The sequence below is a fragment of the Meleagris gallopavo genome, chromosome 10, assembly GCF_905368555.1.
Source record: "Meleagris gallopavo chromosome 10, MGAL_WU_HG_1.1, whole genome shotgun sequence".
NCBI lineage: Eukaryota > Metazoa > Chordata > Aves > Galliformes > Phasianidae > Meleagris > Meleagris gallopavo.
The window spans coordinates 11,303,749-11,330,525 of NC_139413.1; the positions used below are offsets into that span (position 1 = coordinate 11,303,749).

The window sequence follows — 26,777 nt, forward strand, 5'->3', positions numbered from 1 at the left end:
TAAGTGCATTTTAGATGTTAAATGTTGCTTTTCAACTATCCCACCAACTGAGTAGTTCTCCCATCAGTAGAAAAATTGTGCAAACCCTCTTAGTCTGTATTCATTTTTACACCTGGGAGAATGAATACAGATGAGAATACGTTTACAAGAATTCATTCTCCTGCCAGCTGGTACAAGAGAGGGAGAAACCGCACAGAATTTCTTATTTCTGGAGGTTGCCACTCAAAATAGATCTGGATTTCCTCATACATTAATGCTAGCATTTATCAAGTGTTAGACTCAAACTACAACAACCACAGTTGAATTATTATCAACCAAGAATTCTCTTCAGAATCAGCTAAGGGGTGATGGTTGCTATTCCAGCTGGTCATACATACTGTTGAAAAAAACCAGCAGACCTATATGCATTTTTTTTTTTTAACTGAAGATTTATTGGAAAGAAATTTGATCCCATATCTTCTCAGCAATATAGGACATTTAACATTTCATATAGACTGTATTCAAGTAGAAAAGATTACATTAAAAATTTCTAATATTGCACTTGGGACAAGTCATGGCTAAGCTACTACATCAGCATTCCAGAACAAAATCATATAGAGTCTTCAGAATTTTAGTGAGCTGCCTTGCATTATCATTTAGATTTTCTTTGCAGGTATTTTGATACTGTACTATTCAATCTAAGCTCATTGGAAAGAATGTTCTTGTAGTTGAAAGTTAAAGGCAAACAAGCTGTATGCAAGCAATATTTTATGCTACCCACAATGATTTTGGCAATTTCTTCATTCACATTATTCCACACTTCAGCCACAGTACTGAAGCAAATCATTCAACTCTTGTTGATCCTAGCACAGGCATGAAAGAAAGACTTCAATGCACATGGAAAATGAAATACACAACTCCTTTTACACATTTCTGCCCGATTTCCACATAGGCAGGAACATACTGTGTCTCACTGAAACAGACAGATTAACCAGTATTCACACGTAGTGAAACGCAGTCTTCACATACCAGAGACAAGAGTAGAATAACTGGCACCTTTTCACATTATAGCAGTCTCTGGCCAATGAAGTCCCAACATATATGGTCACTTCAAAAAAAGCCTGAATGGGGAAAGAAATCCAGAAGGGAATTCCAGCAAGTTGCAGATAGGGATTTTTCTAGAGGTGTACAGGATAAACTAACCACTAAATTGGTGTAAGGGATCAGAGAAATGAATTATTAAAAAAAAAAATTAAAATCCCTTATGACTTAGTCTTACAAACACACCTCAAAGGGAGAAGGTCCTCAGCAGTCATAGAAAGTGGCTGTCAGTGGCTGCTGGGGAAAACAGGACAGGGCTAATCAGTAACTAAAGCTGTCGTTCTGAACTGGCATTGAAATTATCTCATCACATGAGTTACGTTAGGATTTGAAAGCATCAAGGTTTCAGCAACTGAAATCTACATTCAGTCTGGGAAAAAAGTCATGAAGTTCCCAATTTGATTGCAGCTTAAATATTCAAGGGTGGAAAACTACAGTTCTGAGGCAGCTTCTCTCACCTTGTCTGTTTACCTTCCTGAAAAAGGTTCACTGACCAACAGAAAACAGACACTTTCCTTCCTCTACCTTTAAACTCAAATAAGAAATAAAAATGATGTTAAAAGTCACTAAGGTCTATCCTACTAGTAGCAGCACATTTCAATTTCTGTGTAAAAATAGCGTCCTCAGCTCTAATGAGATTAAGCTTGACTTTTAGTAAACAGTATTATGTAGAAATAGAGCCATTTATTCAATTTGCACTTTCTCTCTTGAGCAAATCAAGCTCTCTACAAGGGCCACATTTATCACTATGATGAGGGCATTTTAAGCACAGGCATTCTAGAGCAGTTTTTTTTCTTTTTTAAGACAGTCAAATCTTTCACAGTATGCTCTCAGCAAAGTAAAATATCATTTTGCTGTACATCGTGTAAAAATGCAATTTGCAGGATTGGACTTTGGTCCAGGTAGTTTTAAGTTACTATTTTCTTTCACAGATAAAAATATCACTTAGATCAGAAACCCTACATTAAAATTCAGGTACATGAAAATGTAAGGAAAGCATACTTTGAGAACTTGGCTCAAACTTCCATACTGTTTGCTATGAAAATCAGTTTTAGCAGATGATCTGCAGACACATCCATTGCTAGATATCAGGTACCCACACAAGTCTGCTTAAACAAGGTGATGTATCTATTAATGTGCTAGAAGCAAAACCTCTTATAAGTCAATTGCTACATAATCAGCAAATCAAAATAACTGAGTTTTGATATTCAAGACAAAAAAGGCTACACTTTCAGCTGCATGGTTTGTACTCTCCTAAAGCCTCAGCAAATAGCCCCTCAGTAGCTGGTAAAGAACCAAAACAGTCAAATATCATCACTAGCTGACACAGGGGAGCTAAATGTGAGTGCAGTTAGCTACTGGGACAGGCCATCTACTGTCTTTTGTAGAACCTTGCAATGCTCACCCTTCATCAGAAAGGCTAAGAAGGCTTAAAAGTCTATTTTGAGTCTGATCCCCCTTAATTAGCCTCAAAACTGTATTTCACAAAGGATGTATTTCTTATAAAACATCAAGTCCTCCTGAAAAATTAAGGTGGTACACTGTTTAGAAATCAAGCCCTCCAAAGCAGTAAAAAGATATAAAAAACTATTAAAATCAACATTGTGTAATTATAACCACCTTATAGGCTTTTGCATTTCATTTCCTATAATGAAAAATTTTGTAGATCTGTAACTTTAAAAAAAAAAAACGCAGAAACCAAATGCCACTTGGGTAGATGCTCACTTTGAGAATCTTCTGCAGTTGCAGTAGTATAGTAGTTTTCATTAAGACAACTAAAACAGTGACCAAGCCCTACAACTTGAGCAGCACTACAATGTACTTCAGCAAGTCCAGGAATACTCAGACTCCAAAGATGCTCTGAGCTGCTATAAAGATGATTTAAATCAAACTGAGCTCTTTGATCATGACAGTTGTAATGGAGCTGGCTAGTGCTTGCTTTTGAACATTGACTACGACATCAAGAAACAGTTGTCAAACACCAACCCGCAGTCTACATGCATCTCTACAAAATGATGTAACTTCCAGCTGTCTTCTAATTACCTTTTCAGTGGTCATACAGGCAAATTATATCTTCAACTGATAAAATCAAATTTGCTCAACAGATTCTTTCACCCTGCCCCAGCCCATGTAACTTCATCCTCCAGTCAGGACCTCCAAACAGCTGACAGAGCATCTGCAAGGTGAGATGCAAGCTGCCCGATACAGCACTCTGCACCTGCACCCTCTGGAGAAATGAGTAAGAACAGAAAGCAGCAATAAGGATAAAGAAGGCTCTGAGGACTGGAAGGGATCATAAAGTTTATAAGAGGTATGTGGTTTTTTACTGCTGTTATCCTTTACTCCCAGTTTTCAGTTGCAAGATCATCATATAACCCCAAGCTTTTCACAAAATCAACATTAACATTTCTGTATTTCATTAGGAGAATTCAGGTACCAACGATCTATCAATCTGGCAACCATCAGTATTTTCCCAGAAAGAGAGATCAAAGTTCAGATCCTAAACAGGAACAACAGAACGAGTACCAGAAACTTCCTCTTAACATGAATTTAGTAACATCAGTGGTAAACAAACCATTTCTGCAAAGCAGCCTTCAGTACCTTCCTACCACTTACTACAGAGACACTGCCGGCTTCTACAGGTGTTGGCTGCCACGTTACTCTGAATCAGGTACCTGAAGAACACTTAAAATCTATAACTGGCATTACTGGCTATGATTTACAAGACAAATGGCTGTCTTGTTTCCCTCTCCACAATGTTCTACTTGTGAAAATATCATGCCTTCTTACGAAACCTTCTCTTACTAATTTATCTACAACAGCATAGTGGAATTATCTGTAATATCAAGTATAGCAGATTGTTGTTGAAAACAATGCTCAGATTGGAAAAATGACTACAAAATACAGCTAATGTATCTGGAAAAAACAAACAACTTACTCCACTGAGAATGTTTTTTCCAATCAAAATACAAAAGGCTACAGTGAAACTGTAAAATAAACATGACTTTTCATCCTGGAAAAGCTTAATCTTGAATAACATGAAGAATGGCCTTCATTTCCATTTCAGGTATAACCTCCAGGAACACATCTTCAGTATTTGGAACGGCAAAAATTACCTCACCAAACACTTTAACAAGAATTACTACAAGCTGTTAAAGAGATTTAGACTTTCACAAAGATAGGGGTGTAATTTTGTCTGCTCTTTCTTACAGTTTGGAAAATAAAAAAAAAGCTTCATGCATTGATTCCATCAACCATGGAAACAATTCCCTCAGCTATCTGTTTTTTGGGTGACTATGGACATGGGTAGCATCACATAACATCTCATTACTCTCACAGTACAAAGAGACTAAGGATTGGAGTTAAATCTAAATCTTTGACTAAAATAGTTTCCACAAGAAATGTGCAACAAAATACCCAGCTTGTTTTGGATGTCTCTTTACAGTGGCTTTGCCTTTTACCTTCAGAATTTTTCCTGTTTGGTACAATGCAATAATAAGGGAAGTCTAACATCTACAGTTACGCAAGTATACGAAGTCCCCACATATATCACTAGTAAATAATCAGACTGCATACAAGATATATTTGTATAAGTAATAAAACACTTTGATGCTTCATATTTTATGCTGGCAAATACCTCTCATGATATAAAAGGCACTTTGAAAACCCAATATGGTTTGGTTCATTAAGTTTGCAAAGTACAAACAATTGTACAAACATACAATTATATCGAAGCATGTCAGCCATTGTGACATTATGTACAAAACAAGTTTCCAATTTTTGATAACACTGGTTTTATGGGAATGAGCAGTAGTTTCAGCAGCTTTACTAAAGACATTACAGAATTTCCAGTACCACCATTTTAGTCTCCTAGTGGAACAAATGTAATAAGTAAAAAATGTTCAAAAACTTACAAGTTTAGGGGGCCACAAAAGACAAGACCCAGAGTTCATAACATTCATTCCATATTTACTCCTCAGAAGTCAACTTCATCCATAGCCCAAAGACATAAGTCTATTCAGTCAATTCCAGGCCAGTGGTAGAGGCAGGCTCTGTCTTGGGAAGTGTCTTGTTTTATACCATTACAGTACAAAAAAACTTTGGTCCAACAGCACGATTTCAGAAGCTCACTACATGGCTGCGACATCAATTTGTACGTAAAGCTGTCTTACTCCTGCCTATGGAAATGAGGAGACAAAAGAAAACAAAAAAAACACCAAACAGTAAAGCCAAAGCAATTTAACTGTCCTGATAAACTGTCCACATCAGTAAGCTGCCCTACAAAAAGCCTCAGAATCCTCATTTTCTCTAACTCACCTTCCACATTCAGCAAGACATTTGTTGAGATGCCTAAAAATTTTGAAATCCATGCATTTTTTAGAGAGCACTGCGTGAAACACGTGGTTCTTTATATAGTAAAGAGGTGTATATGTCTAAGTGTAAATAACCAAATAACTGTCACAAAGAAGCCACACAAATTTTCTCTTGTACAAGTTTAACTGCCTGAAAATAAGCTGCTTACAGGGTTGTAAGGCAGAAATGGAGCAAAAGCACAAGACCATAACACAGGATTTGTGGTTTGAACCAGCTCTAGTCTTCTAAGATTTTAGCAAAAAACAACAATGGCTATCTATGCTGAATTGACTTGATATGAGATGCTAGAAAAACTTTAGGTAAAGGTATGCAAATCACTCCAAAATATTTATTTCTTTGGAAATTCTATTAAACTAGGCTTAGATTGACTCAATTATACCATCAATAAAAAAAGCATAAAAATAATTTATTAACTCATTTTAACCTCAATGTCAAGCGAGTGCTGTGATGGTCACAAGGTAAGCTTGAAAGACTAAGCCGAACACTGTTAAAGAACAGATTGTCCTCAAACATCTTCAACTTGCTTTTAGCTCAGCTGAGCTGCAAAAACAATCAGCAGTTATATCAAGACTGATAAAGGCCAATATTACTGAAGAGAAAAATCTACTTGCTCAAACTTATTATCATCAGTCAGGTAAAGAGAGCAACAGACCTCGCTCCCTCAGTTCATCTCCCAGATACACAGCTCTAAAACTGCAAAGCTACAAGATAGTGGAAGAGTGAATGAGTCACTAGGAAAGCACAATGCTTTAGAGACTTGAGATTTAAAATCAATTTTGAGTATACATGACAGAATGTTCTGCATAGTCCTTCCCAGAAACTATTCCTTAACAGTCTCAAAGTACATAGTCTGCAGAGAAAACCAGGCAGACTAATTTGTACCTGATTGATAATCTAGAGCAGTATATCATGGAATATCTCCAAAATGACCCAACTTTATTAATAAAATTACATTTTAGAATATCTGTAACAAATTCTTCACTGAAACTAGTATCACAAAAACAAATATTTGTATTTGTTTTTAATGAGTTCCCCATGACTATCAACTTTAAAACTTATGCACATTGTAGGGCTGTCTTCAGTGGCATTTCCCCTCAAAGTGTAGAAACTGAGTATGCTAGATGCGTGCAAATCCCTAAACTATTCATTCTGGAATTTTTAAGAGAGGAGAAAAATAATTAAATAAAATAAATAATAAAAAAATAACAAGTCATGCAATAATAGAATGGTTTAGGTTGGAAGGGATCTTATAGCCCATTTAGGTCAAACCCCCTGCCATAGGCTGGTTGCCACCCACCAGATCAGGCTGCCCAGGGCCCCATCCAACCTGGCCTTGAACGCCTCCAGGGATGGGGCATTTACAGCTTCTTTGGACAAAGTCCCTTTATTTTCTTGGTTCCTCATATTCACTCAAATATACAAGTTTCATCTTCATTCAGTATGGCTCAGAAAATTACTGTTATTTCCACTAAGTGGCATCAGAAGTTAATGCAAAGAGGTACAGAAATTCAACCTACTCTACACAGAATTTTGAAATCATTCTACACAGCTGGAGAAGAGAAGCTTTTCAACAGTTAGAATGATACAAAAGAAAATAAACCTTTTTCTTAATAAGAGTTGCAGTGTTCACCCCAGGTGACTCTGCTGATGAGATACATACCTGAGTAAAAATATTGTGAGTTTGGCTTAGAATCCACCTTCCATCAGCATCAGGAGCTACTAATAATTTCAAAGTCCCTATGTAAACATCAGTACAGAGGGTCCAGAAATGTGGATCATGTAAACTGTAAACTCCTTGCAACTGCTGCACCTAAACATAAAAGCAACTTTATTTTTTTTTTTTTCCCTGAAAATACATGGGCTTAATTCCTTATTACAGTCTTTGTGATTGTCAAGAATTGAAAGCAGATTCTATGTATGGGTCATAATTCTGTATCTTTCTATTTGTACACTGTACAACTATTTTATTGGAACCATTTCTGAAAACAGTGGTGTCCAAGAGAGAAAAGTCATTTATTTTGTTGAATGCCTTCTCAAACTCCCACAGCAATTTCTGCAAATGCAGTACTTTTCCCATTAAAAAAGTAGAGAGATTCTAACTCTTAACAGGAATGTATTAATATGCCTGTAAATATTTTGTGAGGGCTTAAGTTTATTCCATCAAAACCATTCTTCTTCCAATTTTAGTAAAAAGCCTTGATGTGGTCACTATAAACTCAGAACTTTTTGAGAAACAATGACACTCACTCTACAAGCACATTAATACAACGTACTTTGTAAGCTTGCAAAGGTGCTTCACATGTTCAGATTATGACACATTATAAGGTAAGTCAGCCAAAAGTAACAGGACAAATCAAATCCAGATTGACCTCCTTATACACACTTGTCAATGTTATTTTACCTGAATTTCATAAAGACAGAACTGGATTTTGAGAAACTACCCTGGACAAAAGAAAAACATCATGCACTAGCAGCACAAGTGACTGTGAGGAAAGACTTTGGGATCTCTTTTTCTAACCTAACATAGCACAAGTTGAGCTTAAGCTACATAATATTTAGGATTTCAGAAAAATAATTCATCTGGCATCTTCACTTCTACAATCTAGAGAGCCTTTTACAGGCTTTACTTGAAAAAAATAAAATAAAATTATAACATCCTCATGTACAGTTGAGGTTCACTAATTCAGCAGTTTCCTCATACACAAATATGGCCAAAGTAAGAGCTTACCCTCTGATAGCATTGAGGCAGGGCATTTTCCAGAGATGGGGGAGTTCGCTGCATCAAAATTCCAATTGATTCTTTTAGAAGTGGAACAATACTATAAAGAAAAAAAGGAAGTTAGCTACCATGACATTTTCAGAAGTTGCAGAACAAAGGAAGATAACATTCCTTAATGCTCTTGAATAGTTCTTTAGTTGTTTGATCAGAAGATGAGAAAGTTATCATGAAAACCTGCCACAGATAATAAAAGAATAGACAAATTCCAATGGTGTCAGCTAAAGGCAAGCTAATTTCTCCCTCAATTACCGAGAGACAATCAGTCAACAATCAAAAAATAACTGGTTTAAATGTGGGATTTGGGATGAAATTTAAGTGTCTTAAACATATATGACAAAGTAGCTGATAAGCACTGCTTAAAACCAAAACCTACTTCAATGGCATATCACTTACAGGCAACCATGAAAATATGCAACTGAAACTGTTTTTCTTTTGTGTCTGGTTTAAGACATATCTTTCTTATGAACTAAAATAATAAGGAGATCATAAAACAAAATTAGTATGCACCATTCCAGCTATACCAAAGATATTTTGTCAGAAACAGAATACTTAGCATATTCTTGACATGAACTAAGTGTAGGGTCTCATCTGACCTCAAAGATTTAACATTTGGAAGCAATTAGAGGTTCCCGCTTTACTGCATGGTCTTGCTTAATCAGCAAACTAAAAAGATAATACTTTTTTTTTTTTTTTTAAAGCCACCAGTAAGATCATATCCCAATTCTGTCACTGAAAGTTTACACTTAATAAGCATTCAGTATGTTGATTTTTGTTTAGGAGCAATCTATCATGCTTGATTCAGTAGAACATGCTAAAACATTATTTTAACTATCTATAGCCTAATCTCAAAACTTTTCTAATTTCAAGAGCATGCAAGTCACTCAACTCTCTACAGCAAAAGCAATGATACATTTAAGAAGCCATAAACCGAGTTTTTGTGTCTAAAACCGGCATCATGGCTGGAGTAAGCAGAGCAACGGGTTCCATTTCTGTCTTGAAGCAGTGCCAGCGTATGCAGCTTCCACTGCTCAGCTCACTCTTTGGATAATCCCTGGCTACGGTAGAACGGAGTCAGAGGTTGCATGGCTCTTGTGTAATGAACCACAGGGAGAATAAGCACCCTAACATTCAAGTCTCTCTGGAAATATACCTATTATTCCAGTCAAATTCACTGCCTGACATACTCCATGTGGCCTCATACAATTGTGCTGCTACTGAATCAGTTCCGAACTAGGAAGAAGCAGTTAGGGGCAGACTGGAGATACTTATACTGAACTTATCACCCAGACAAACGTTTAGAAATACATTAGCTATCAATCTGTCTAAAAAGAGCCTTAATTGGAGTGTCACATTCTATAGACAGTGTATTAACAGATGTATAGGAAAAAAAGAGTCTCTTATCAATCAAACCGTCTCACCAAATAACATCAAAGGAAGCTGGAGCTTCCAAGTAATCAATTGCTGAATTGTTTTCAGTTTGACACACTACTTAAAAAAAGCAGGATTGCTTCTTAATATAAGCCTCAAAAGACCAACACAGAAGTTCTGAATGCAAACTGACTTTTGATTACTGACTCCATTCCTATAACAACATGCTTCTACTAAACGCATCCAAAGATTTAAAATTCAGACACACCACATTTTTCTCCCAGAGGAAGGATAGAAGGAATGGACAATTAGGAGCTTGCCTTTTTATTGAAAAAGATGAATAAGGGTGAAAAAAATACCCATGAAAAAGTCTAGCCAAAATATGGCTGATTTGCATACATTTAAATTATTTCATAAAACTAATGTGCGTTATCTGGTGGAATGGAAAAGAATTAGCAAGACAGTCTACAGGAACTCAAGAGTAGCAGGTGAGGCACGTTAACTTAACCCATTCCAAAAAAGAATTTGGTCAGTGAAATTGGTTAATACATTCTGGAAAAGGATACACATTGAAAAGATGAAGCTAAAACCTCATTAAAGAGCAGTTCTGCTGAAGATATCTTTAAACTTACTACTTGCTTCATTCTGCAAACCTGGGTCTGTGCAACCAACACAGTGTGCAGAAGCACAAACGCTGTCTCTTCTTGCCAGGAAATGGGGAGCAGTTCTAAGCAGCACATTGAAATCAGTTACTCAAAGTCAACTATTGTAACAAAGAGGTGAATGGCGAAAGACAATCCACTGTATAGGTGGAGCAGTTTAAATGAGGGTCTTCCTGCGGACAAGATTTGATCCATTCCAGACTTCGCAATGGTTCCACACTAATGCCTTTAGAGAAATTTCCTGACCAAGTTTCTGAAAATAGTGATGCATTAATTATCTTTCTTTTATCAAGGCTTAATGAGAAACTCCAAAGCAGAGTGTTTAATTAAATGTCATCATCTTAGAAGTACAAAGAATACCGGCAAATCAGGGATTTGTTTGATACTGTAGGTGAAAGTCAGAACGGTCACAGCTTTCTCATTTAATTAGGAAGACGTTTATCTCTTGCAAAGCTGAAAAGGCCAGAAGACAGCAACGCTCCCACAAACACTCTTAGAGCGCACAAGGCCATATGCATATCTACAGCCAAAGGGACGCTTTCTCTCACCAGGTAACCTTTACTGTAAACAAAACTAATATGACAAAGTATAGAACCCATTTTTCTCAAGACTTTGATACTCCACTGTTTCATGCATAGTATTGCAGTAGAAAGCCTTTGATTAAAACCCAGAATTCCATCAGTCATTAGTCTGAAATACATGGAGCTGCTCCTCCAGCAACGTTTGCATTCCTATGCATGGGTGGTCTATAAGCTTTGCTACTAAAGCAGATACAATTTGCCAATTATCTCTTGTTACCAACACTTGAATTCAAAATATCATGTTATGTTATAAGACAATGGAACCTGAAAGAGGCTCAGTCCTCAGGATAGAAACATATCCTCTCCAAAAGCCATAATAGCTATTATAGGTGGCTGTTGTGTACAAAATGAGTTAATAGTACGAAAGCACGTTACACTTTCACAAACAATGTTACTGAGGAAATGAGAGGATTTAACACAGATAAGATAATACTAATCTGATAAATCCATCCTGCCACTATTCCACACTGCTTGATTAACAATGAAAGCATTACAATCTTGACTGACTTGCATCACAGCCGTTCCAGCCTAACACAGTTTGTGCCACTGCTTTTCTAAGCACACTTAGCAAGACTCTGGCACCAGCATAATCTTAAACAGCAAGACTGGAAGTAACTGAAGAGTAAAGTATCTCTTACAGTTATTGTCATCAGATCACAAACAGGAAACTCATTTAGTGCTCTCAGCACTGCAAAATAAACAGGATTCTTGAGAATTTTTTGTGTGGAAGATAAACAAACACTGCTAAGACCCAAGACCTGCTATAGTTCTTCAAATACTGTAGCTGAAAATCTACAGCTGGATTTCAAAATAATTTATTTCTAGTCACCATCCACATATGCAGAGCCAGGACTGGGAACCTATTTCTGATTTTTTTTTTTTTTTTTAATTAGGCCATGGTGAATTTTAACTAGCATGAAGGCTTTATTCAAAACAAAGATCACAAGTTTAATATTTTCTTTTCTAATCTGAAGTGTTATTAACAGCAATAAGGAAAGCATTGCCAAGTCTACCTAGTCTACCTTACTAATACCTGTAACCAGAACTAGAACCAGAGCTCTATGCAGTTGATTATAATGGAAATGGACAATTTAATATACGTGAAGTCATGCATGACAGCTTGGGAAGATAAACAAATATAAATAGTATTGTATTTTAACCGATCAACCAACAAACTCCTGTAGGAAAGGACAGCACGTCAGTGCTCTAATGCAACCATACTCAGAAGCAGCAAAATTTTACAGTTCCTATTAGTGGAAAGTCCTCAGACAGCATTAAAATTTTCAAGTAACAGTTCGATCAGAACGACTTTTCTATCGCTGACTTAAAACTACTCCTATTTTTTAAATTAAATCCACAAAGAAAAGATCATGATATTTTAAACAACCACAATACTAGTCTCACTTGCTGGCACACACAGATACTCCTACTCCATTCCACCTTACAGAAGTTGGCTTAACTACTAAGAGGGAGATTTCTCAGATGAATGGACCACTCTGCGCAAAAAAAAAAAAAAAAAAAAAAAAGCCAAACAAAACAAGACATCATTGACAAACATTCCTCTGAAAAAACAACTAACCTTTAGTCTAAAATCAAATCCCTCCTGGAGTCATTTATAGAGGTTGCAAATAGGCCCATAGATGCAGGCAGGAATCTGCACTAGATACTGACTCCTCACCCCTCTAAGACACCAAAAGCTAGAGCCAGCTCTTGCAACAATCAGCTTCAAGTCTTTTCCAAACACTTTTCCCCCCTCGCATTTTAACTTCCGGAAGATTTCAGTATAATCATTTTCCTAAATTAAATTTAGATGTCTTGAAAAAGATAAGGACAAAAGTATTATATATACTGGCAATAACCAGTTGGCCCCTAGTATTACAACAAAAGTTCACCTTACAGTAAAATCTGAAGAAACTTGAGTCAATTCTAGAACATATCACACACAGCATAGTGAAAGATAACGTAGAATAAACAATTGTTTTATGTCCTGAAGGATAAATGAAAACTACTAAAATAAAACAAAGGTTGACTCAAGCACTCAAAACATTAATTTGAAACTACAAGTCATCTTGACCACCTTGTTCAGTGCATTTCAAGCAAATTCATCAGTAATCAAGTCCGTTAGACTGCTTGAGAAATAAAATCTGCAATTAGACTTTGCTCCACTGCTGTGCCAAAACATGCCAGATCTGAAAGAAACGCAGATTTGCTTTTACTGACTGAATGCAACTGCACTGAGACTTAACACAGTAATCCTAGAGATCGTTTGCAGTGTTGTGGACCAACAGCCCAAGTCAAACATCACGTCTGATATCAGGTCAAAGGACACATCAAACAGTGGAACTTTCCAGCCTTTTTAACAGAGGACACAGACCACATAAGCCTTCCTAACTACACTACAAGACCTATTAATAGCTTTATTAAAAAACCCCTATTATGGAAGTTTCAGCCTTCTTCCAACCTCTGTATGAATGCAACAAAGAACTCTTCTCATTCATATGGTACTTTCTGATCAGCATTCCACATCTGCTTTGCTGTACACAAAGGTACACCCTCAAAGAACAAAGGGTATGGAGAACAGTCTTCTACCCAACCATTAACTCAGCAGAAGCTTCTTTCCCCACAGCAACTTGCACATTTTCTTTCCAATTTTTGGAGATCATAGTCACATAATTGACTTTTTCATTTAAATAATTGAATTTTTAATAATTTGTCCTTAATGAAATTACAGGAGGTTTAAGACAAGCTATTGAACTTATATTAGTGCAATAATTTAATAGCGATGTGGATTTTTGTGTGCATTTAGCACCTGAAGAATACTGGCCTACTCTGATAAATAGGGAGATTCACATCAATAACTCTGTGAACACTGCCATGCATATGGTATAAACATGCCATATATGGTATAAACATAAGCGTGTAGCTGCAGTTAATCAGATGATATTTACCATGGGTGAAGAGACAAAGGTCTTCAGTTATGTTCTACCTGGACTTGTGGCACTGTCCCCTGTGCCACCATTTGAACTGTTGCTAGAAATACCCCAGTAACATCATCACTGAATTTATTTTACTTTCTATTTTACGTTTGCTTCTCCAAACTCATGTGAATTGCTTCACGTTTACAGTGATCTTGGTAAGCATCAATAGGGAAAGCAAGGAACTACTTGAAGCATTTCCACTAAATCTTAAAAGGAGTAAGGATATCTCAGATTACAAATACAAACAGTTTTCTTCATGGAAAAAAAGTACCAGTCTTGATTCATCAGGGACAAGGGCAAATCCTGTGCCAGCAAGCTCGACTCTGCTGCACTGAAGCCATTCTGCTCCATTTACTAAAGGACATTAGCTTACATAAGTGTGTACTAAATACAGAAAGGAAGAGTTCTACAGCTTGAACCTGAAAAACACATCTGTAGTACTGTGCCTACAGTGTTAAAACATGCAGATTTAAGAGCAAAAGCAGTAGCTGTAGAAAAGGAAAAACAAGGCAGCTCTTTTAAGAACACACCAAGACAACCACACAGAACAGAGATAATGTGCTACTCAGAATAAAAGCAGGCATTGTAAAACCTAAGCATAATAGATAAACATGTTCTGAGCCGTTATTTGTGCTACTGTAACTAGCATTAAAACGACTACCAGATATCAACACTTACCTTACACCTATAAGTAATGCTATCAGCATTGAACAAATAGGATCTGCTATCATTAGACCATAGTTCTGCATCAATATAGCAGATATGATTACACCAATACTTCCAAGCGTGTCTGCAACAATGTGTAGAAATACACCTACAAGAGATTAATTAACATCAATTTAGCTTGGTATTCCTAAAGCTAATAGAATTATTTCAAAGATACTTTGAGGAAGAGAGTTGCAAGACCTAAGTAACATGATTTATACTACACTCTTCATTAATTCTTGATCAAATACATGAAGAGCAATCACAGGGTTTCAACATCCTTAAAAACATAAAACACTTGAAAAAACTATATTATTTTCTGCACATAGCATGTAGGGGTATTTCATGGCATGCCTATTAGCTTAAGCAGTGATCTACAATTAACACTTTTCATTCATTACTCACCTATATTATAGCAAAGAAACATTAAAAAAAATGAACCTGTAAGACTTTGAAAGATGCTTATGTTTCATCAACAGTAGAAGCTGCTTGGCAAAGAGACTGAAGACAAGTGATTTTGCGAATTACTTATTGCTGCAAAAATGTACAAGTTCGCTGTTATTTTGAAGAACGCTCAAGGTAAAGAGGAGGAATCAAACTTTGCAGCTAGTCAAAAATCAGTCTTTGGCGCCCCCTGCTGGCAATAACAGGAATCGCCATCACTCAGAAACAGCTGGCTGAATGCAATTCTCACGACTGTGATATTTCTCCCTCACAAAAAATGAACTCAGAACGATAAATCAGCATTCTACTAATTTTCTTAAGCCTTCTTTGTGCTGGGTCTGTAATTCCCCTCTTAGTAGCCCAGAGTGCCAGGCATTAGGTTTGTGACTGTTAATCACCAGCATTTTAGCTATTGCTGAATGATCCTTATATAGCATCAAGGCCTTCTGCTTCTCACTCTGCCCCCATTCAAGTAGGCAGGGACTGGGCATAACGCTGGAAGGGGACACAGCCAGGACAGCTGACCCAGACCAGCCAGAGAGATGTTCCATACTACATAACATCATGCTAATAACTAAACAGAATCTTTCTAAAGCAGTTGTTGGCTGGGAGACAGCAAGTGATTGCCTCTGCACCAAACTTTGTTTCCTACTTTTTTTCCCTCTTCATTTATTGAACTGTCTATACCACATTCCAAGCATATTTCTTGTTTATACTCTTTTGATGCTCTCCCCACTATCACTGCAGGGAAGGGGACAAAGGAGCAGGTGGATGCTTAGTTGGTAGACAGAGTGAACTCAGAAGAATACTAGAAAGTTAAAATAAATAGTCTTTTTTTTTTTTTTTAAACACTATGATTTAGTTAAAACATGCCTTTCACTTGGAAGTCAGTAAGTCAGTCTTCTCACATCCATCTGTGAGGTATACATACACAAATTGGTGAAGATATAAGCACTGGAAGAGGTGGAAAATGTTCCCTTGGAAGGACCACAAAGAAGCCAGAAAACCACTCAATGAAATAACACAGAACATACATCTGGATATGTCAGCTAATTACATTGTACAATTCTTTCCCTCTAATTTTTGAGCACTTAAAAATGAAAGCTCAAAACTGTCATAATCAATAGTTTATATCCTCTAGCTTGTAGGAGATTATGGACTCCAATTCTCCTTCAAGTGATTATAGCTTGAATGATCATCTTGTCTAAACCAAGTGTAATAGCTTGGTGAAATTTAAGGCTCCAGTACCCTGCAGAAATTATTATACTGACTTGCATTTTTCAAATACACTCTATCTTAATAATACCACTTTTTCCGTTTCTAGGACGTACACTACACCTTAGGTTTCTTCTTTCAACCACTCTTTCCTCATTTCTTATTTTTTTCATTTTTCAGCATCATGATAGAATAGAAGCTGAGCCCCAGCTTCTACAACCTCCCTTTTAAGCCGTGTTGACACAGCATCGTGTTTATACCTCAGTGAATGTCTCAGTCTTAGCTATGCACAGCGTATGCACTCATCTGTTCAAACACGGAAGGAGACTTGACAAAATAAGAAACAAGTAGCATTTATCCAGAGGCACCACCCTCTGAAATAGATGTGTCATGAACAGCCACTAGCAGAATAGGATTAAATAAATAAAGTGCTGGATTTATTCTCATCATACCTTGTAAGATCTGCTTGCTAGAACCAGTCATCCCTTCAAGAGAATGGTCATCTGCGAAGATAATATTCATAGTGGCATATTAACACATGCAAAGGCTCTCTTCTAGTGGTATATTCTGTTATGTCTTCCTTTCTGAAATGTCTTGCACAGACAAGCTGCTCACTATGACTACTTTTTGCTCTAGCTTTTGTTTTTTAATGCAACAGCTAAGTCTTAAAACATAGTTAAAGAAAGCACAGCTTCACACAACTGTATATTTTATTCATATAAAAATATATGGCGTATCTATGTGCAAATAGATCTTTTTTAAATCAACTTTTTTAAAAAACAAAAATTGAGAAATGAAATCATTCCAATATTTAGCAAAAGAAGCCACCTCAAGAATACCAGTCATACAAAGGAGCAAGCAAGAGCACAATCATATTTGGTACCAAGGAATATTTCAGTTAAGCCTTTGCCACAAGCATTTAAAACAAGATAAGACTTGAAGCCAAAAGTGAATAAAAAAAACTCCCTCATTCAAGCAGATCAATGCCTCTGTGGCAATGTATCAGAAAGAAAAAACTTTTTTTTTTTTTTTTTTTAAGAAAAAACATTGAAGGATATAAAGTGAGGATATAAAATAATTTATGCAGGAATTGATTTGAATATTAAATTGCACCAAATATATTCTTTGTTCCACTAGGAGAGGGCTGGGAGAGCAATGGCAACACCAAATTCATGTTTTCCAGCCATATTTCAGCATCATTAATTTTCTAACACAAATATCAACTGGAAGGCGTAAATAAAGGTTTTTCTGTACTCTATTTCAGCTCTGTCACAAACTGCTGTGCATATTCAGAGCAAAGAACAGCATATTCTTAGTTACTTAAGATTTTAGTTCACCGCTCAGTCAGAAAAGGTCAACAATGCAGTACAGCAGCGAGGCCTTAATTCACATTGTTTCAAACAGCCAGCAACCCCACTGTCTTTCTCCTGTAGTAAAGGTTAGTGAACATATTTTGTGTGGATGTCTGATCAGATTGTTTGCCTTTAAGGAAAAGTATAGCGAACATATAGATTACCTTTCTCATAACCAGCTTTAAAATAGATTACAAGTGCACAAGACAATAAAAAGATCTTCTATTTAAGATCATACTCCATACACAACAAATTAATCCCCAAGTACTCACAACAAAATTGCTCACTTGTCTTCCCCAATATTTTAATCTGTGAAGTCAACTGAGAACACTGGCATAGTAGGGTTTTTTTTATTGCTTTCATAAAAAATTGAAATAAAGCACTTAATATCTGATTTCATTATGTTGCTATAGCATGCGTGCTTTTATCTTTTGCCTGCATATAACAAAGATGAAGTCAAAAAATTTAGGTAGAATAAAAACCTATATAACAACACTTCATTGATCACAAGTGGCAATCCATTTCTCTGCATACTTATACCAATAAGCAGTCAGCAACCTCTCTTCTGTTCAGAAAAATCAGTAGTGTCAAATTTAAATTGAGTCAAGTGATGTCCTATGACATTAAGTACTTACCATGGCAATAATCCTGACCATGAGGGAGTCCATGGCTATGGCCATGATCATGAGTGTGTCCATGTTTATGGCTGTGACCATGACCTCTGTGACTGTGCCCATGGCTGAGACCTCCATTAAATAGAGAATGGCTGTGCTCATGCCCTATAAACAAATATCCGGGTATAAACACAAGTGCTGAACAGAAGTAAACTTACATTTGTTTCTCAGCTGCGTAAAGTCTATTCATCTTTTAGGTCACCTCAAGGCATGGCTTTAAACAAATTTGTTAAGATTAAAATTAACACAAGCTGTTTGAAATATAAACCTTTGTATGTAGCTGTATGAATTATATCTGATTCAAGAAGTTATTTTAATACAGCTTGAAAAACGTGCACAAATTTTGTTAGAGCACATTGAAAGCAGATAGAAAACTGAAACACTACTGTTCATACATTAAAACTTTAAGCTTCTTCTTTTAGTCTGTATCACAGTTCAGAAGTTAAGCTGGAACTGATATCAATTAGCTTTGCAGAAAAAAATAGAAATAACATTTACAAGAAACATTTACACAAATTTTGCATTTACAATTAAAAAACCATGAAGTTGAAAGTACCTGAATCTTCATCCCATATTAAAATTTGATTCAGACATCTTGTTAATTCTTTCTCCAGGAAAGACACCTCCTAACTACAGTTTAATTTTATTCAAAAGACACTCTGCAAGAGAAAAGATTCTCTTCCAAGAACGTGCAGTAGAATTCATGTTACAGAAAGCACATTATGGATTTCTAGGCCTTGCAGGTCAATGGGTGAGAAGCACATGAAAATGCATGAGAAGTACAGAGGTTACATACTAATGCTAGTGTTAAAATATGAAAATCGATATGCAACAAGTCATTTGGATAGGATTGCCACTAAAAAGAGTTAAAAACATAATACTGAGGCTCTCACTGATGGGTAACAGTGTCCTTGAATACAGGATGCTTCCAATCTAAAAAAAAAACAAAAAAACAAAAAAACAAACCAACTGAAAATTATAAATGTCCTACCAGAGCCATGTGAATGCCCATGACCTCCATGTTGAAAAACAAATATTCCTATAAGATTTACAATGAATCCCAGTATAGAAACTGGAAGAAGTCTCTCATGATGCACATCAGGAGGCTCCAGTGCCCTCTAGAAATAAAAACAAGAACCAATCACAGCATTTCAGTCTCATCACATTAGTAAAAGGCAGCGAGAAAGGTTGCTCCTGTATCTAAGCAGTTTCGTGCTTTCTTAAATAAGCAGATATACATAAAGACATAATTAGGAATTATTCAGGAATTCCACACACTAAATCTGACAACGCTGATGTAAATCAAAATGCTGTTTAAACAGCTACCATTAACATATGGGAAAAAAATGGGTTTATGTCACAAAACAATTCCAGACTGCCCTATACTCTTGTTCAGATCCCAGATCGTTAAGCAATGATTTCAGTAATTTTATCTCCAATAAATACACTCTACAAATAGAAACTGATAGTACAGTTCACCTCATTACATACCTCAACACCTTCAGAAAAAATAAAGAATGCTGTAAAGATGAGGAATAAACCATTTACAAAACCAGCGAGTACTTCTGCTCGAACATATCTGCAAAAAAACAAAAGCAACAGCAGATATCACCACATCCACTTAACAGTGGGAAATTAAAAAGTGAAACTTCAAAATTGAAGAATAATCTTCTACTTCTCAAACAGTTGTATTACACAAGAAATTCCTAAATAAGACAGAGTATATAAACTATAGCCAACTTATATGTAATGAACTATTTTCCATGTTGACCAAGAAATTCACAACTACAGCCAACTTCTACTCAGCTTCCATATTTGTAGTAGAAAACAACAGCTCCTGAGATCATTTGAAAGGTAACAGTAACAAAACAGAGAAGTGATAAGTGGAGTGAAAGCAAGACAAGTACAGAGAATTAAGCAAGCAGGATACTACCTTAAAACAACCCTAAGCCTTAACCCATCCATCTAACTTAAGTATTCTTCCTATTCCAGAGACCCAAACGCAAGAGCAGCAAGAGCTTGCCTCTGCAGCCATTATCTGGCCTAGATGAAAGAAGATTTACAATATTTCCCATTTAAGATAATCTGTGCAGGAAGTTACAGTATAAATACGTATTTTGAAACTACAAAATTTGGTTATGTCTCACATACTTAAGATGGCTGATGAAAAGTTTTGTTTAATATCAAAAAAGTCACATCTTAATTTGTTTCTGTTTTAGAAGGGGATTTTTAGTAAAGAAAAATAAACATTTTCTTACGTATTTGTCCAATTAAGAAAAACATCATTAGATTAATATGTAATTCCCAAGTAGGAAACACCAGACTTAATAAATGGTAGCTGTTCTCTCATATGTGGAACACTAGCTGTTTAAGGGCAGAGCAGTATGCCAAAGCAAATTCCTCCTAAACTAATTGCCAGATATACCAATTTGCACCTTGATTAAATAGTGCTTTGAGTCTCAAACTACATGATGCATGCTTATACAAGACAGATGAAGTTAAATGATGACATTCAGGTCAGAAACACTATGAGCAGCAGCAACCCACCTTACAGCTCAGCTGCTGTTAATCAGTATGACTGATTAATACCATTGTATCGCCAGCACTGTTTTATAGGCACAACTGAAACAAGAGCCCTTGAAACAGAACCAACTGCAACAATTATATCCACAAAGGATACCTGGAGGACAGCACAGCTGTGTTAATGGCAGCCACAGCTGTTAACAATAACTACACCTGCTGAATTCTGCTGGGTCTGCAAGGCGTGGTTTATAACCTCAGGTGCAGCATCTGCTAGACTTAAGGCTTTCAGAGATAACTTTCAGAAGAAGGTATAGGGCAACAGCAGTCTGCAATTCCCTGTGATACACCTCAGCTCACAGTGTGGGCAAATCCATGACACAGTTGTCTTGCTATACCAGTGCTGTGCACATGACAAAGCATAGCAACTTTGTGTTCTGTAACCTGGTTACCCTAGCACTATTGCGGAGCTCTTAGCAGTGAAATGTACTCATCAAAAGCAGCACCTCTACATTTTTTTCCTATTTCTAGAGAAATACTCACATTAAAGGTTTAAATAATTCACCTTAAAAAGCATACATTCAGTACAACTTTTCCATGCTCTGCAAAAAGAGGTTTTGTGCATGCATTAAGGTAACAGCCTGAAGTTTCTTACCCATATGAGAAAGCATCATTTGACCTCCACTTTGAAATAACTGAAGCTGCTAATCCAGCCAGTAGAGCAGTACAATCAAAAAACATATGAAAAGAATCTGATATTAAACCTAAACTGGAAAAGAACAGAAAAAATATGTTATGTTGGGCACAAGAAAATACAGAGTATTCAATCTTCTATGCACTAGAAGAATACACTGCTTCTAAGCCTCTGGCACAGAAGTTCTGCTAGCTCAGGGGACAGACCCACACGAGACAAATATAAGTATGCTGACAAAGGCAGTTTGTGTGCTAACAAACCTGCTTTTGTCAGCCTGGTGAGGCTACTTTGACAGAGTGCTTAGCAAGAAATCCATCTGGCATATGTTGGGATGATGGGTGGGAGGGAATTCCACTGACACAATTCAAAGCCCCAGAGGTAGATACAGCCACAAATAATAAACACTCTGCTTATTAATACCAAAATAACCGTAGAATGGTGGACAAGACATGTTCATCCGTTGTCTTTATGACAGAACTCCCCCACAAGGTGCACAGAACTACTGTAACATCTGAAAACCTTTGAAAAGTCTATCAAAGAACTTAAATTTAGAAAACAGCTTACAAAAAAGCCTCATTTTTATTACATACCTTCTAAAGAACTTTATCTATTGCACCCAGTTACAAAATATCTTTCTACTCTTTCAGCAAATACTTAGAATCCTTAGAAAGCTATTACAGATTTTTAGAACACCTACTATATATACACACAGCAAACAAGACTCTTTTCTAAACAAAATTTAAGTTCAATTTCTCTGTTCTAGTAGTTCTACTTCCTGGTCATAACCAGAACAAATTCCGCCTATCAGGACTATGATCAAGAGCGCGTATACCCAAGGACTGTAGATATTTGTATTACAATGAAAATTAAAAATAATAGCAATAATTAATCAAGCCAATGTCTCAGCTAAGCCACAACCTAAATGAACAAAGTTTTGAACATTCACAAAATGCAGCTCACTAGCAATGTCAGCAACACAAGTAACACAAGCTCTGACAGCTGCCAGAGAAATACTCCTTCAGAGCACAGATGGCTCTTAATAGAAGTTTGTTATCTACTGTGATCAAATCAAATCCATCTTTTTAATATTGGGGTTTTCCTCAAGTTACATTAAAGATCTGGGTTATCCTAGGAAAGCTTAGTCTAATATTTATTAGAGAACATAAAATAAAAGTTTATGCAGAGAAATAAAATAGTATTTAATAAGTGCCAATTTTAAAAGGCTCCACATGATGAGAAGCTATCTTTTCAAATTTTTAGTTTAATTCTCACCCACTGCTAAGGTTCATTTGAGCTATTTTCAATAAATGGCTCATTTCACCTCTCAATATCAGCTGGTCAGTGGATACCAATAGGCAATCAGCTGCTAAGGATCATCCCAAATCTGGACCAGAACCACAATAAAGTATAGAATATCAGCACAACACATCATTGAGATGTGCTATTTCAGCAAATAAAAAAGGTAAGGCTATGCAGTGACTGTCTTGGAAGGAGTTTAATACATTGATTTTCTTCTGAAGTCCCAGCTCTCTCCCTCTCCAACTTCCAGTAGCACCCATTTGTTGTTAGCTTCTGATTTATAGCTTGACCAAAATTACTGGTGGCATCAGTAGGTGGAGGGCAGCTAGATTCACACCGAAGTCAAACACAAAGTTATTAAAGAAACTTTGAATTATTAATAAGCCAAGCCTTTTAGCCTAACTGAAATAAATTTCAGAATTAAGTATTGCGGACAAAAGAGGCAAAAGCAAAAGCGGGTTTGGAGGACAGAGAGAACAAAAGTCTTGTTTTATATATATTTTTAAATATATATATATATATATATATATATAAATACACACTTCACATACACACACAAACACATACATCTGTGAGACACTTCAGAAAGGGAATGGTATGATTAAAATATCCATAGCTGGTACAGCAAGAGACATTAAATCATTCTGGAAAAAGAAGTTTAAAAGAAGATAAAAGTCTGGACATGTAGGAAGCAACAGAGTCTAATTCCTTAACAAATTCTTTAAGGGTGGGGGTGACAGCTTCCTCCCCTCCCCAAAACCAGGTGGCATCTCTAGGAAAACAACTCATTCTCAATTTCATACTAAAAAATACAGAAGATACAATGGGGAAAAAAAAAAAAAAAAAAAAAACCCAACACATGCAGGTAAAAGGTAATAAAAGGTAATTAGGGTGACTATAGGCATCAGTTTGCAATGCTAATGAAGTGCCTTTTTTTTTTTTTTAAATAGTCTCTTGGAAAAGAGGAGTGTCTAAGAACCAACTGCTAGCAAAAAAACAAACACCATACTAGCTCTATAGCCAGAAGTCATACAGCCAATAATCATGGCACTGTGCTCATACCTACATGACTTACCACAGGTACAAAACCAACACAGCTCCACCTCTTTCAAGACTTAAGCAAACATCTCAGAGCACACGGAAGCATGTGGATTTATCAACATTGGTCAGGACAAATTGCCTGCAATATGTTTCATTGCATGGCACAGTATTATAGGTACAGCAATAAGTGGTTCTGCTGCACAAAGGACAGGAAGCCTAGTAAAAGACCAATCTGACTGCATATGATTTTTTTTTTTTTTAAATGATCTGTAAATTAAAGAGACACAAATAGTTGGTGCATAGTGATTGCTAAGGTAAGCAAGTAATCCTGTTAACCATGACGGATAGAAGACATTGCATGTAAGTGAGGACACTTCCACATCTGAATAAGTAACACAAATACACGTGTAGTGGTTAATATCTTAGAATAACTCAAGCAGCAGATTTCAACTTTAAGCTCTAAGCTAGGAAAACATGGCATCCAAATCCATGATGAACATCTTTATGATCATCAAGATCTCAGAGAAGTAGTACGAGGATCATATAACTTACTGTTTTTGTCATTTAAGGAAAAAGAAAACAAGAAGTTAGAAATATATAAGAAATAACAATTAAAAGGGAAAAACAAAACTGAAGCAATTTTTAACTTGTTATCAACAATTTTTTGGGATTAAATCATAGATTAATTTTGAAATAAGAGTAACGGAAATAAAGAATTCACAATTACGTGCTTAAATTTAAATGGATAAAAGCCTATTTTTCAGAATCACAACCAAACAAAATCCATAGTCTGGCAGCCAAGAAAAGAATTAACTGAATAATCATGGCAGCTTTTAAATCTTGCCACCCACCTCATTAGCATCATGAAGGACACTGGAAAATACAAGTCAAGATCATCTTCAACACGCTTCTAACGCCTGCAGTATCAAGTATCACTTGTCATACTCAAGATAGGCCCAGACAGCACTGAAATAAAGGTGTGCTCTAAGACGATACTGAAAATAGCCTTCAGAAGCATTCCAGTTCTGCATTTCTCATGCAGACAGCCAAAGGAGCTATGCTCTCCAGATATGAGAATTAATTTTCCCTACATGGCTCTTTGTTTATTACATATCCATTCTTTCAAGACACAAACCATCCACTTTGACATAGAATGGTAGGCGTAGAAACGCCTCTCTATCAAGGAGATACCTGATAAAATGCTTTTTTGTTTAAGTCTAAAACATAGACTCAATGTAAAGATATCAGAAACTCTTTACTTGAAATATAAACAAGAGAACCAACTAATGAATATTCAAACCCTAATTTTTAACTTCCATACCAAATGAATCAATACATTCTCTCAATTCCAGTCAAGTCAATTCTTCAAATTTCGGACAAGTGTCATTTCAGTTTCTTACCTCTGATGCAGGACCTTTTCTGCTACAGATTTATTTCCTTGTTACACTATCAAAAAATATTTTGCTTAAAAGAAAGATCAAAAATTTTTATAAACGCATACTAAAATGGACAGACTGTGTACACAAAAGTCCACACACAATCTGCAAAGTGAATCAACAAAATCAAAACTAAGTATATCCAAGGTAGTCTGCGCAGTGTGGAGACAGTTTGTGCCCAAAACAAAGTAGTGTTCTCACGAGTGTGACAGCAGCAACGTCTGTAGTCAAGGTTAAGCATTTCATCATGTGGTTTGGGAGACATAGAAAAAGACAACAAGTGGAAGGGTTCAGCTGTTTCCAGATCTGCACACTGCTCTTGTAAGACTCCTGATCAGAAGTTCCAGCAATCTGTGCTTGCACTGCAACTTTTGATGAGGGTCCTCGGGTTCAATATACGACACATCGTTGGGCTTAACACACACCCACGGCAGATCCCTTAGACTCAGAAATACCACCATTAAACAACTCAATCAAAGAATCACATTGGATGAAGACGCTACATGATCTGTTCTCTGCTTGTACACCGCACAGCTGTGCAGAAGTTACTCTACATTTCCTGATTACGTGTTACTATAAGTTCTCCAGCAGCAATTTAATCGAATCCCTACTATCCTTCCCAACTCCGCAGATTTACATGCTCTGCGGAGCACCACTTCGCTATACCAGAATGCTTCAATCCTCATTTCTCACTCAGGGCCGAGGACGGTCAGTTCCCACCACCCAGCTCGCACTTCACAAACCGCCACCCCCAAAAGGAACCCGCGGAATCGGTTACAGCTCCCGGCTACCGACACTCACCCCACGGCCCGGCTTCTCCTCCCTTACGTCGTGCCCACGAGAAATCTCCTCAGCCGCCGACGCTCACCACCCGCACCGCGGGGCTCCGGACGGGAGAGCGGCGGCCCGTCCCGCCCGCGCAACTCCGAGCCCCGCGAGCCTCCCCGTCCCGCCCCGGCCCCGGCTCCGGCCCCGGCCCCGCCGAAAGGAGACGTGGCAGCGGCCCGCCGAGAGGCGCCGCTTCCTGTGCGCAGAGCCACCCCGCTCCGGGCCTCGCCGCCGGTACCTGTTACTCCAGATGCCGTACAGCAGCTCCACGAAGGCGAAGGAGAGATTGAGGCAGAGGAAGAAGAAGAGGTTGCGGGAGGTCTTGTCCGCCAGGATGGACCTAGCAGGGAACGTGCGAGGGTCACGGCCGGGTCGCCGCGAGGAAGCGGCCGAAGGCGCAGCCGCTCACCCGGCGGCCCCGGCATCACCCCCTCAGCCCTCCGCGGGGGTTCGATCGCGGGCCCGGTCCCCGCGGCGCCCCGCCCCGGCGCCTTTACCTGAACCATCCCGACACCTTCCTGAGCAGGTTGAGCCGTGGCGGCTTGTACTCATCATCCTTAATGGAGAGTGGCAGCATGGTGCCGGGCCGCGACGAGCGGGGCCGGCGACGGGCGGGGCGGGAGGAGGCCCGCGGGCGGCCTCGGCACTCGCTTCCGGTCTGCCGCCCCGCGCCTGCGCGGCCGTGGTGCCCGGCGCCGCGGCGGGGCGGAGCGTTTTTTGCTGAGGTGGCGGTACGCTCCGGCCGCC

The 26,777-nt window shown here is 37.6% G+C and overlaps 1 protein-coding gene across 3 annotated transcripts; it reads right to left on the reverse strand.

The window, feature by feature from the left end:
- Positions 1-407: 407 nt before the first annotated feature.
- Positions 408-26,661, reverse strand: SLC30A7 (solute carrier family 30 member 7). Of its 3 annotated transcripts, XM_085231408.1 has the most exons (11): positions 26,528-26,661; positions 26,269-26,370; positions 21,388-21,501; positions 19,704-19,791; positions 19,204-19,330; positions 18,174-18,317; positions 16,639-16,689; positions 14,501-14,636; positions 8,183-8,273; positions 7,115-7,264; positions 408-5,258 (listed from the first exon to the last, which is right to left on the reverse strand). In XM_085231408.1, the coding sequence occupies exons 1-11, from the start codon at positions 26,605-26,607 to the stop codon at positions 5,211-5,213; spliced, it is 1,131 nt and encodes a 376-aa protein (XP_085087534.1). In that variant the 5' UTR covers positions 26,608-26,661; the 3' UTR covers positions 408-5,210. The 3 variants fall into 3 exon arrangements, with proteins under 3 accessions (XP_085087534.1, XP_085087535.1, XP_085087536.1); XM_085231409.1 differs by lacking the exon at positions 7,115-7,264; XM_085231410.1 differs by lacking the exons at positions 26,269-26,370; positions 26,528-26,661 and adding an exon at positions 24,618-24,689.
- Positions 26,662-26,777: the final 116 nt, after the last annotated feature.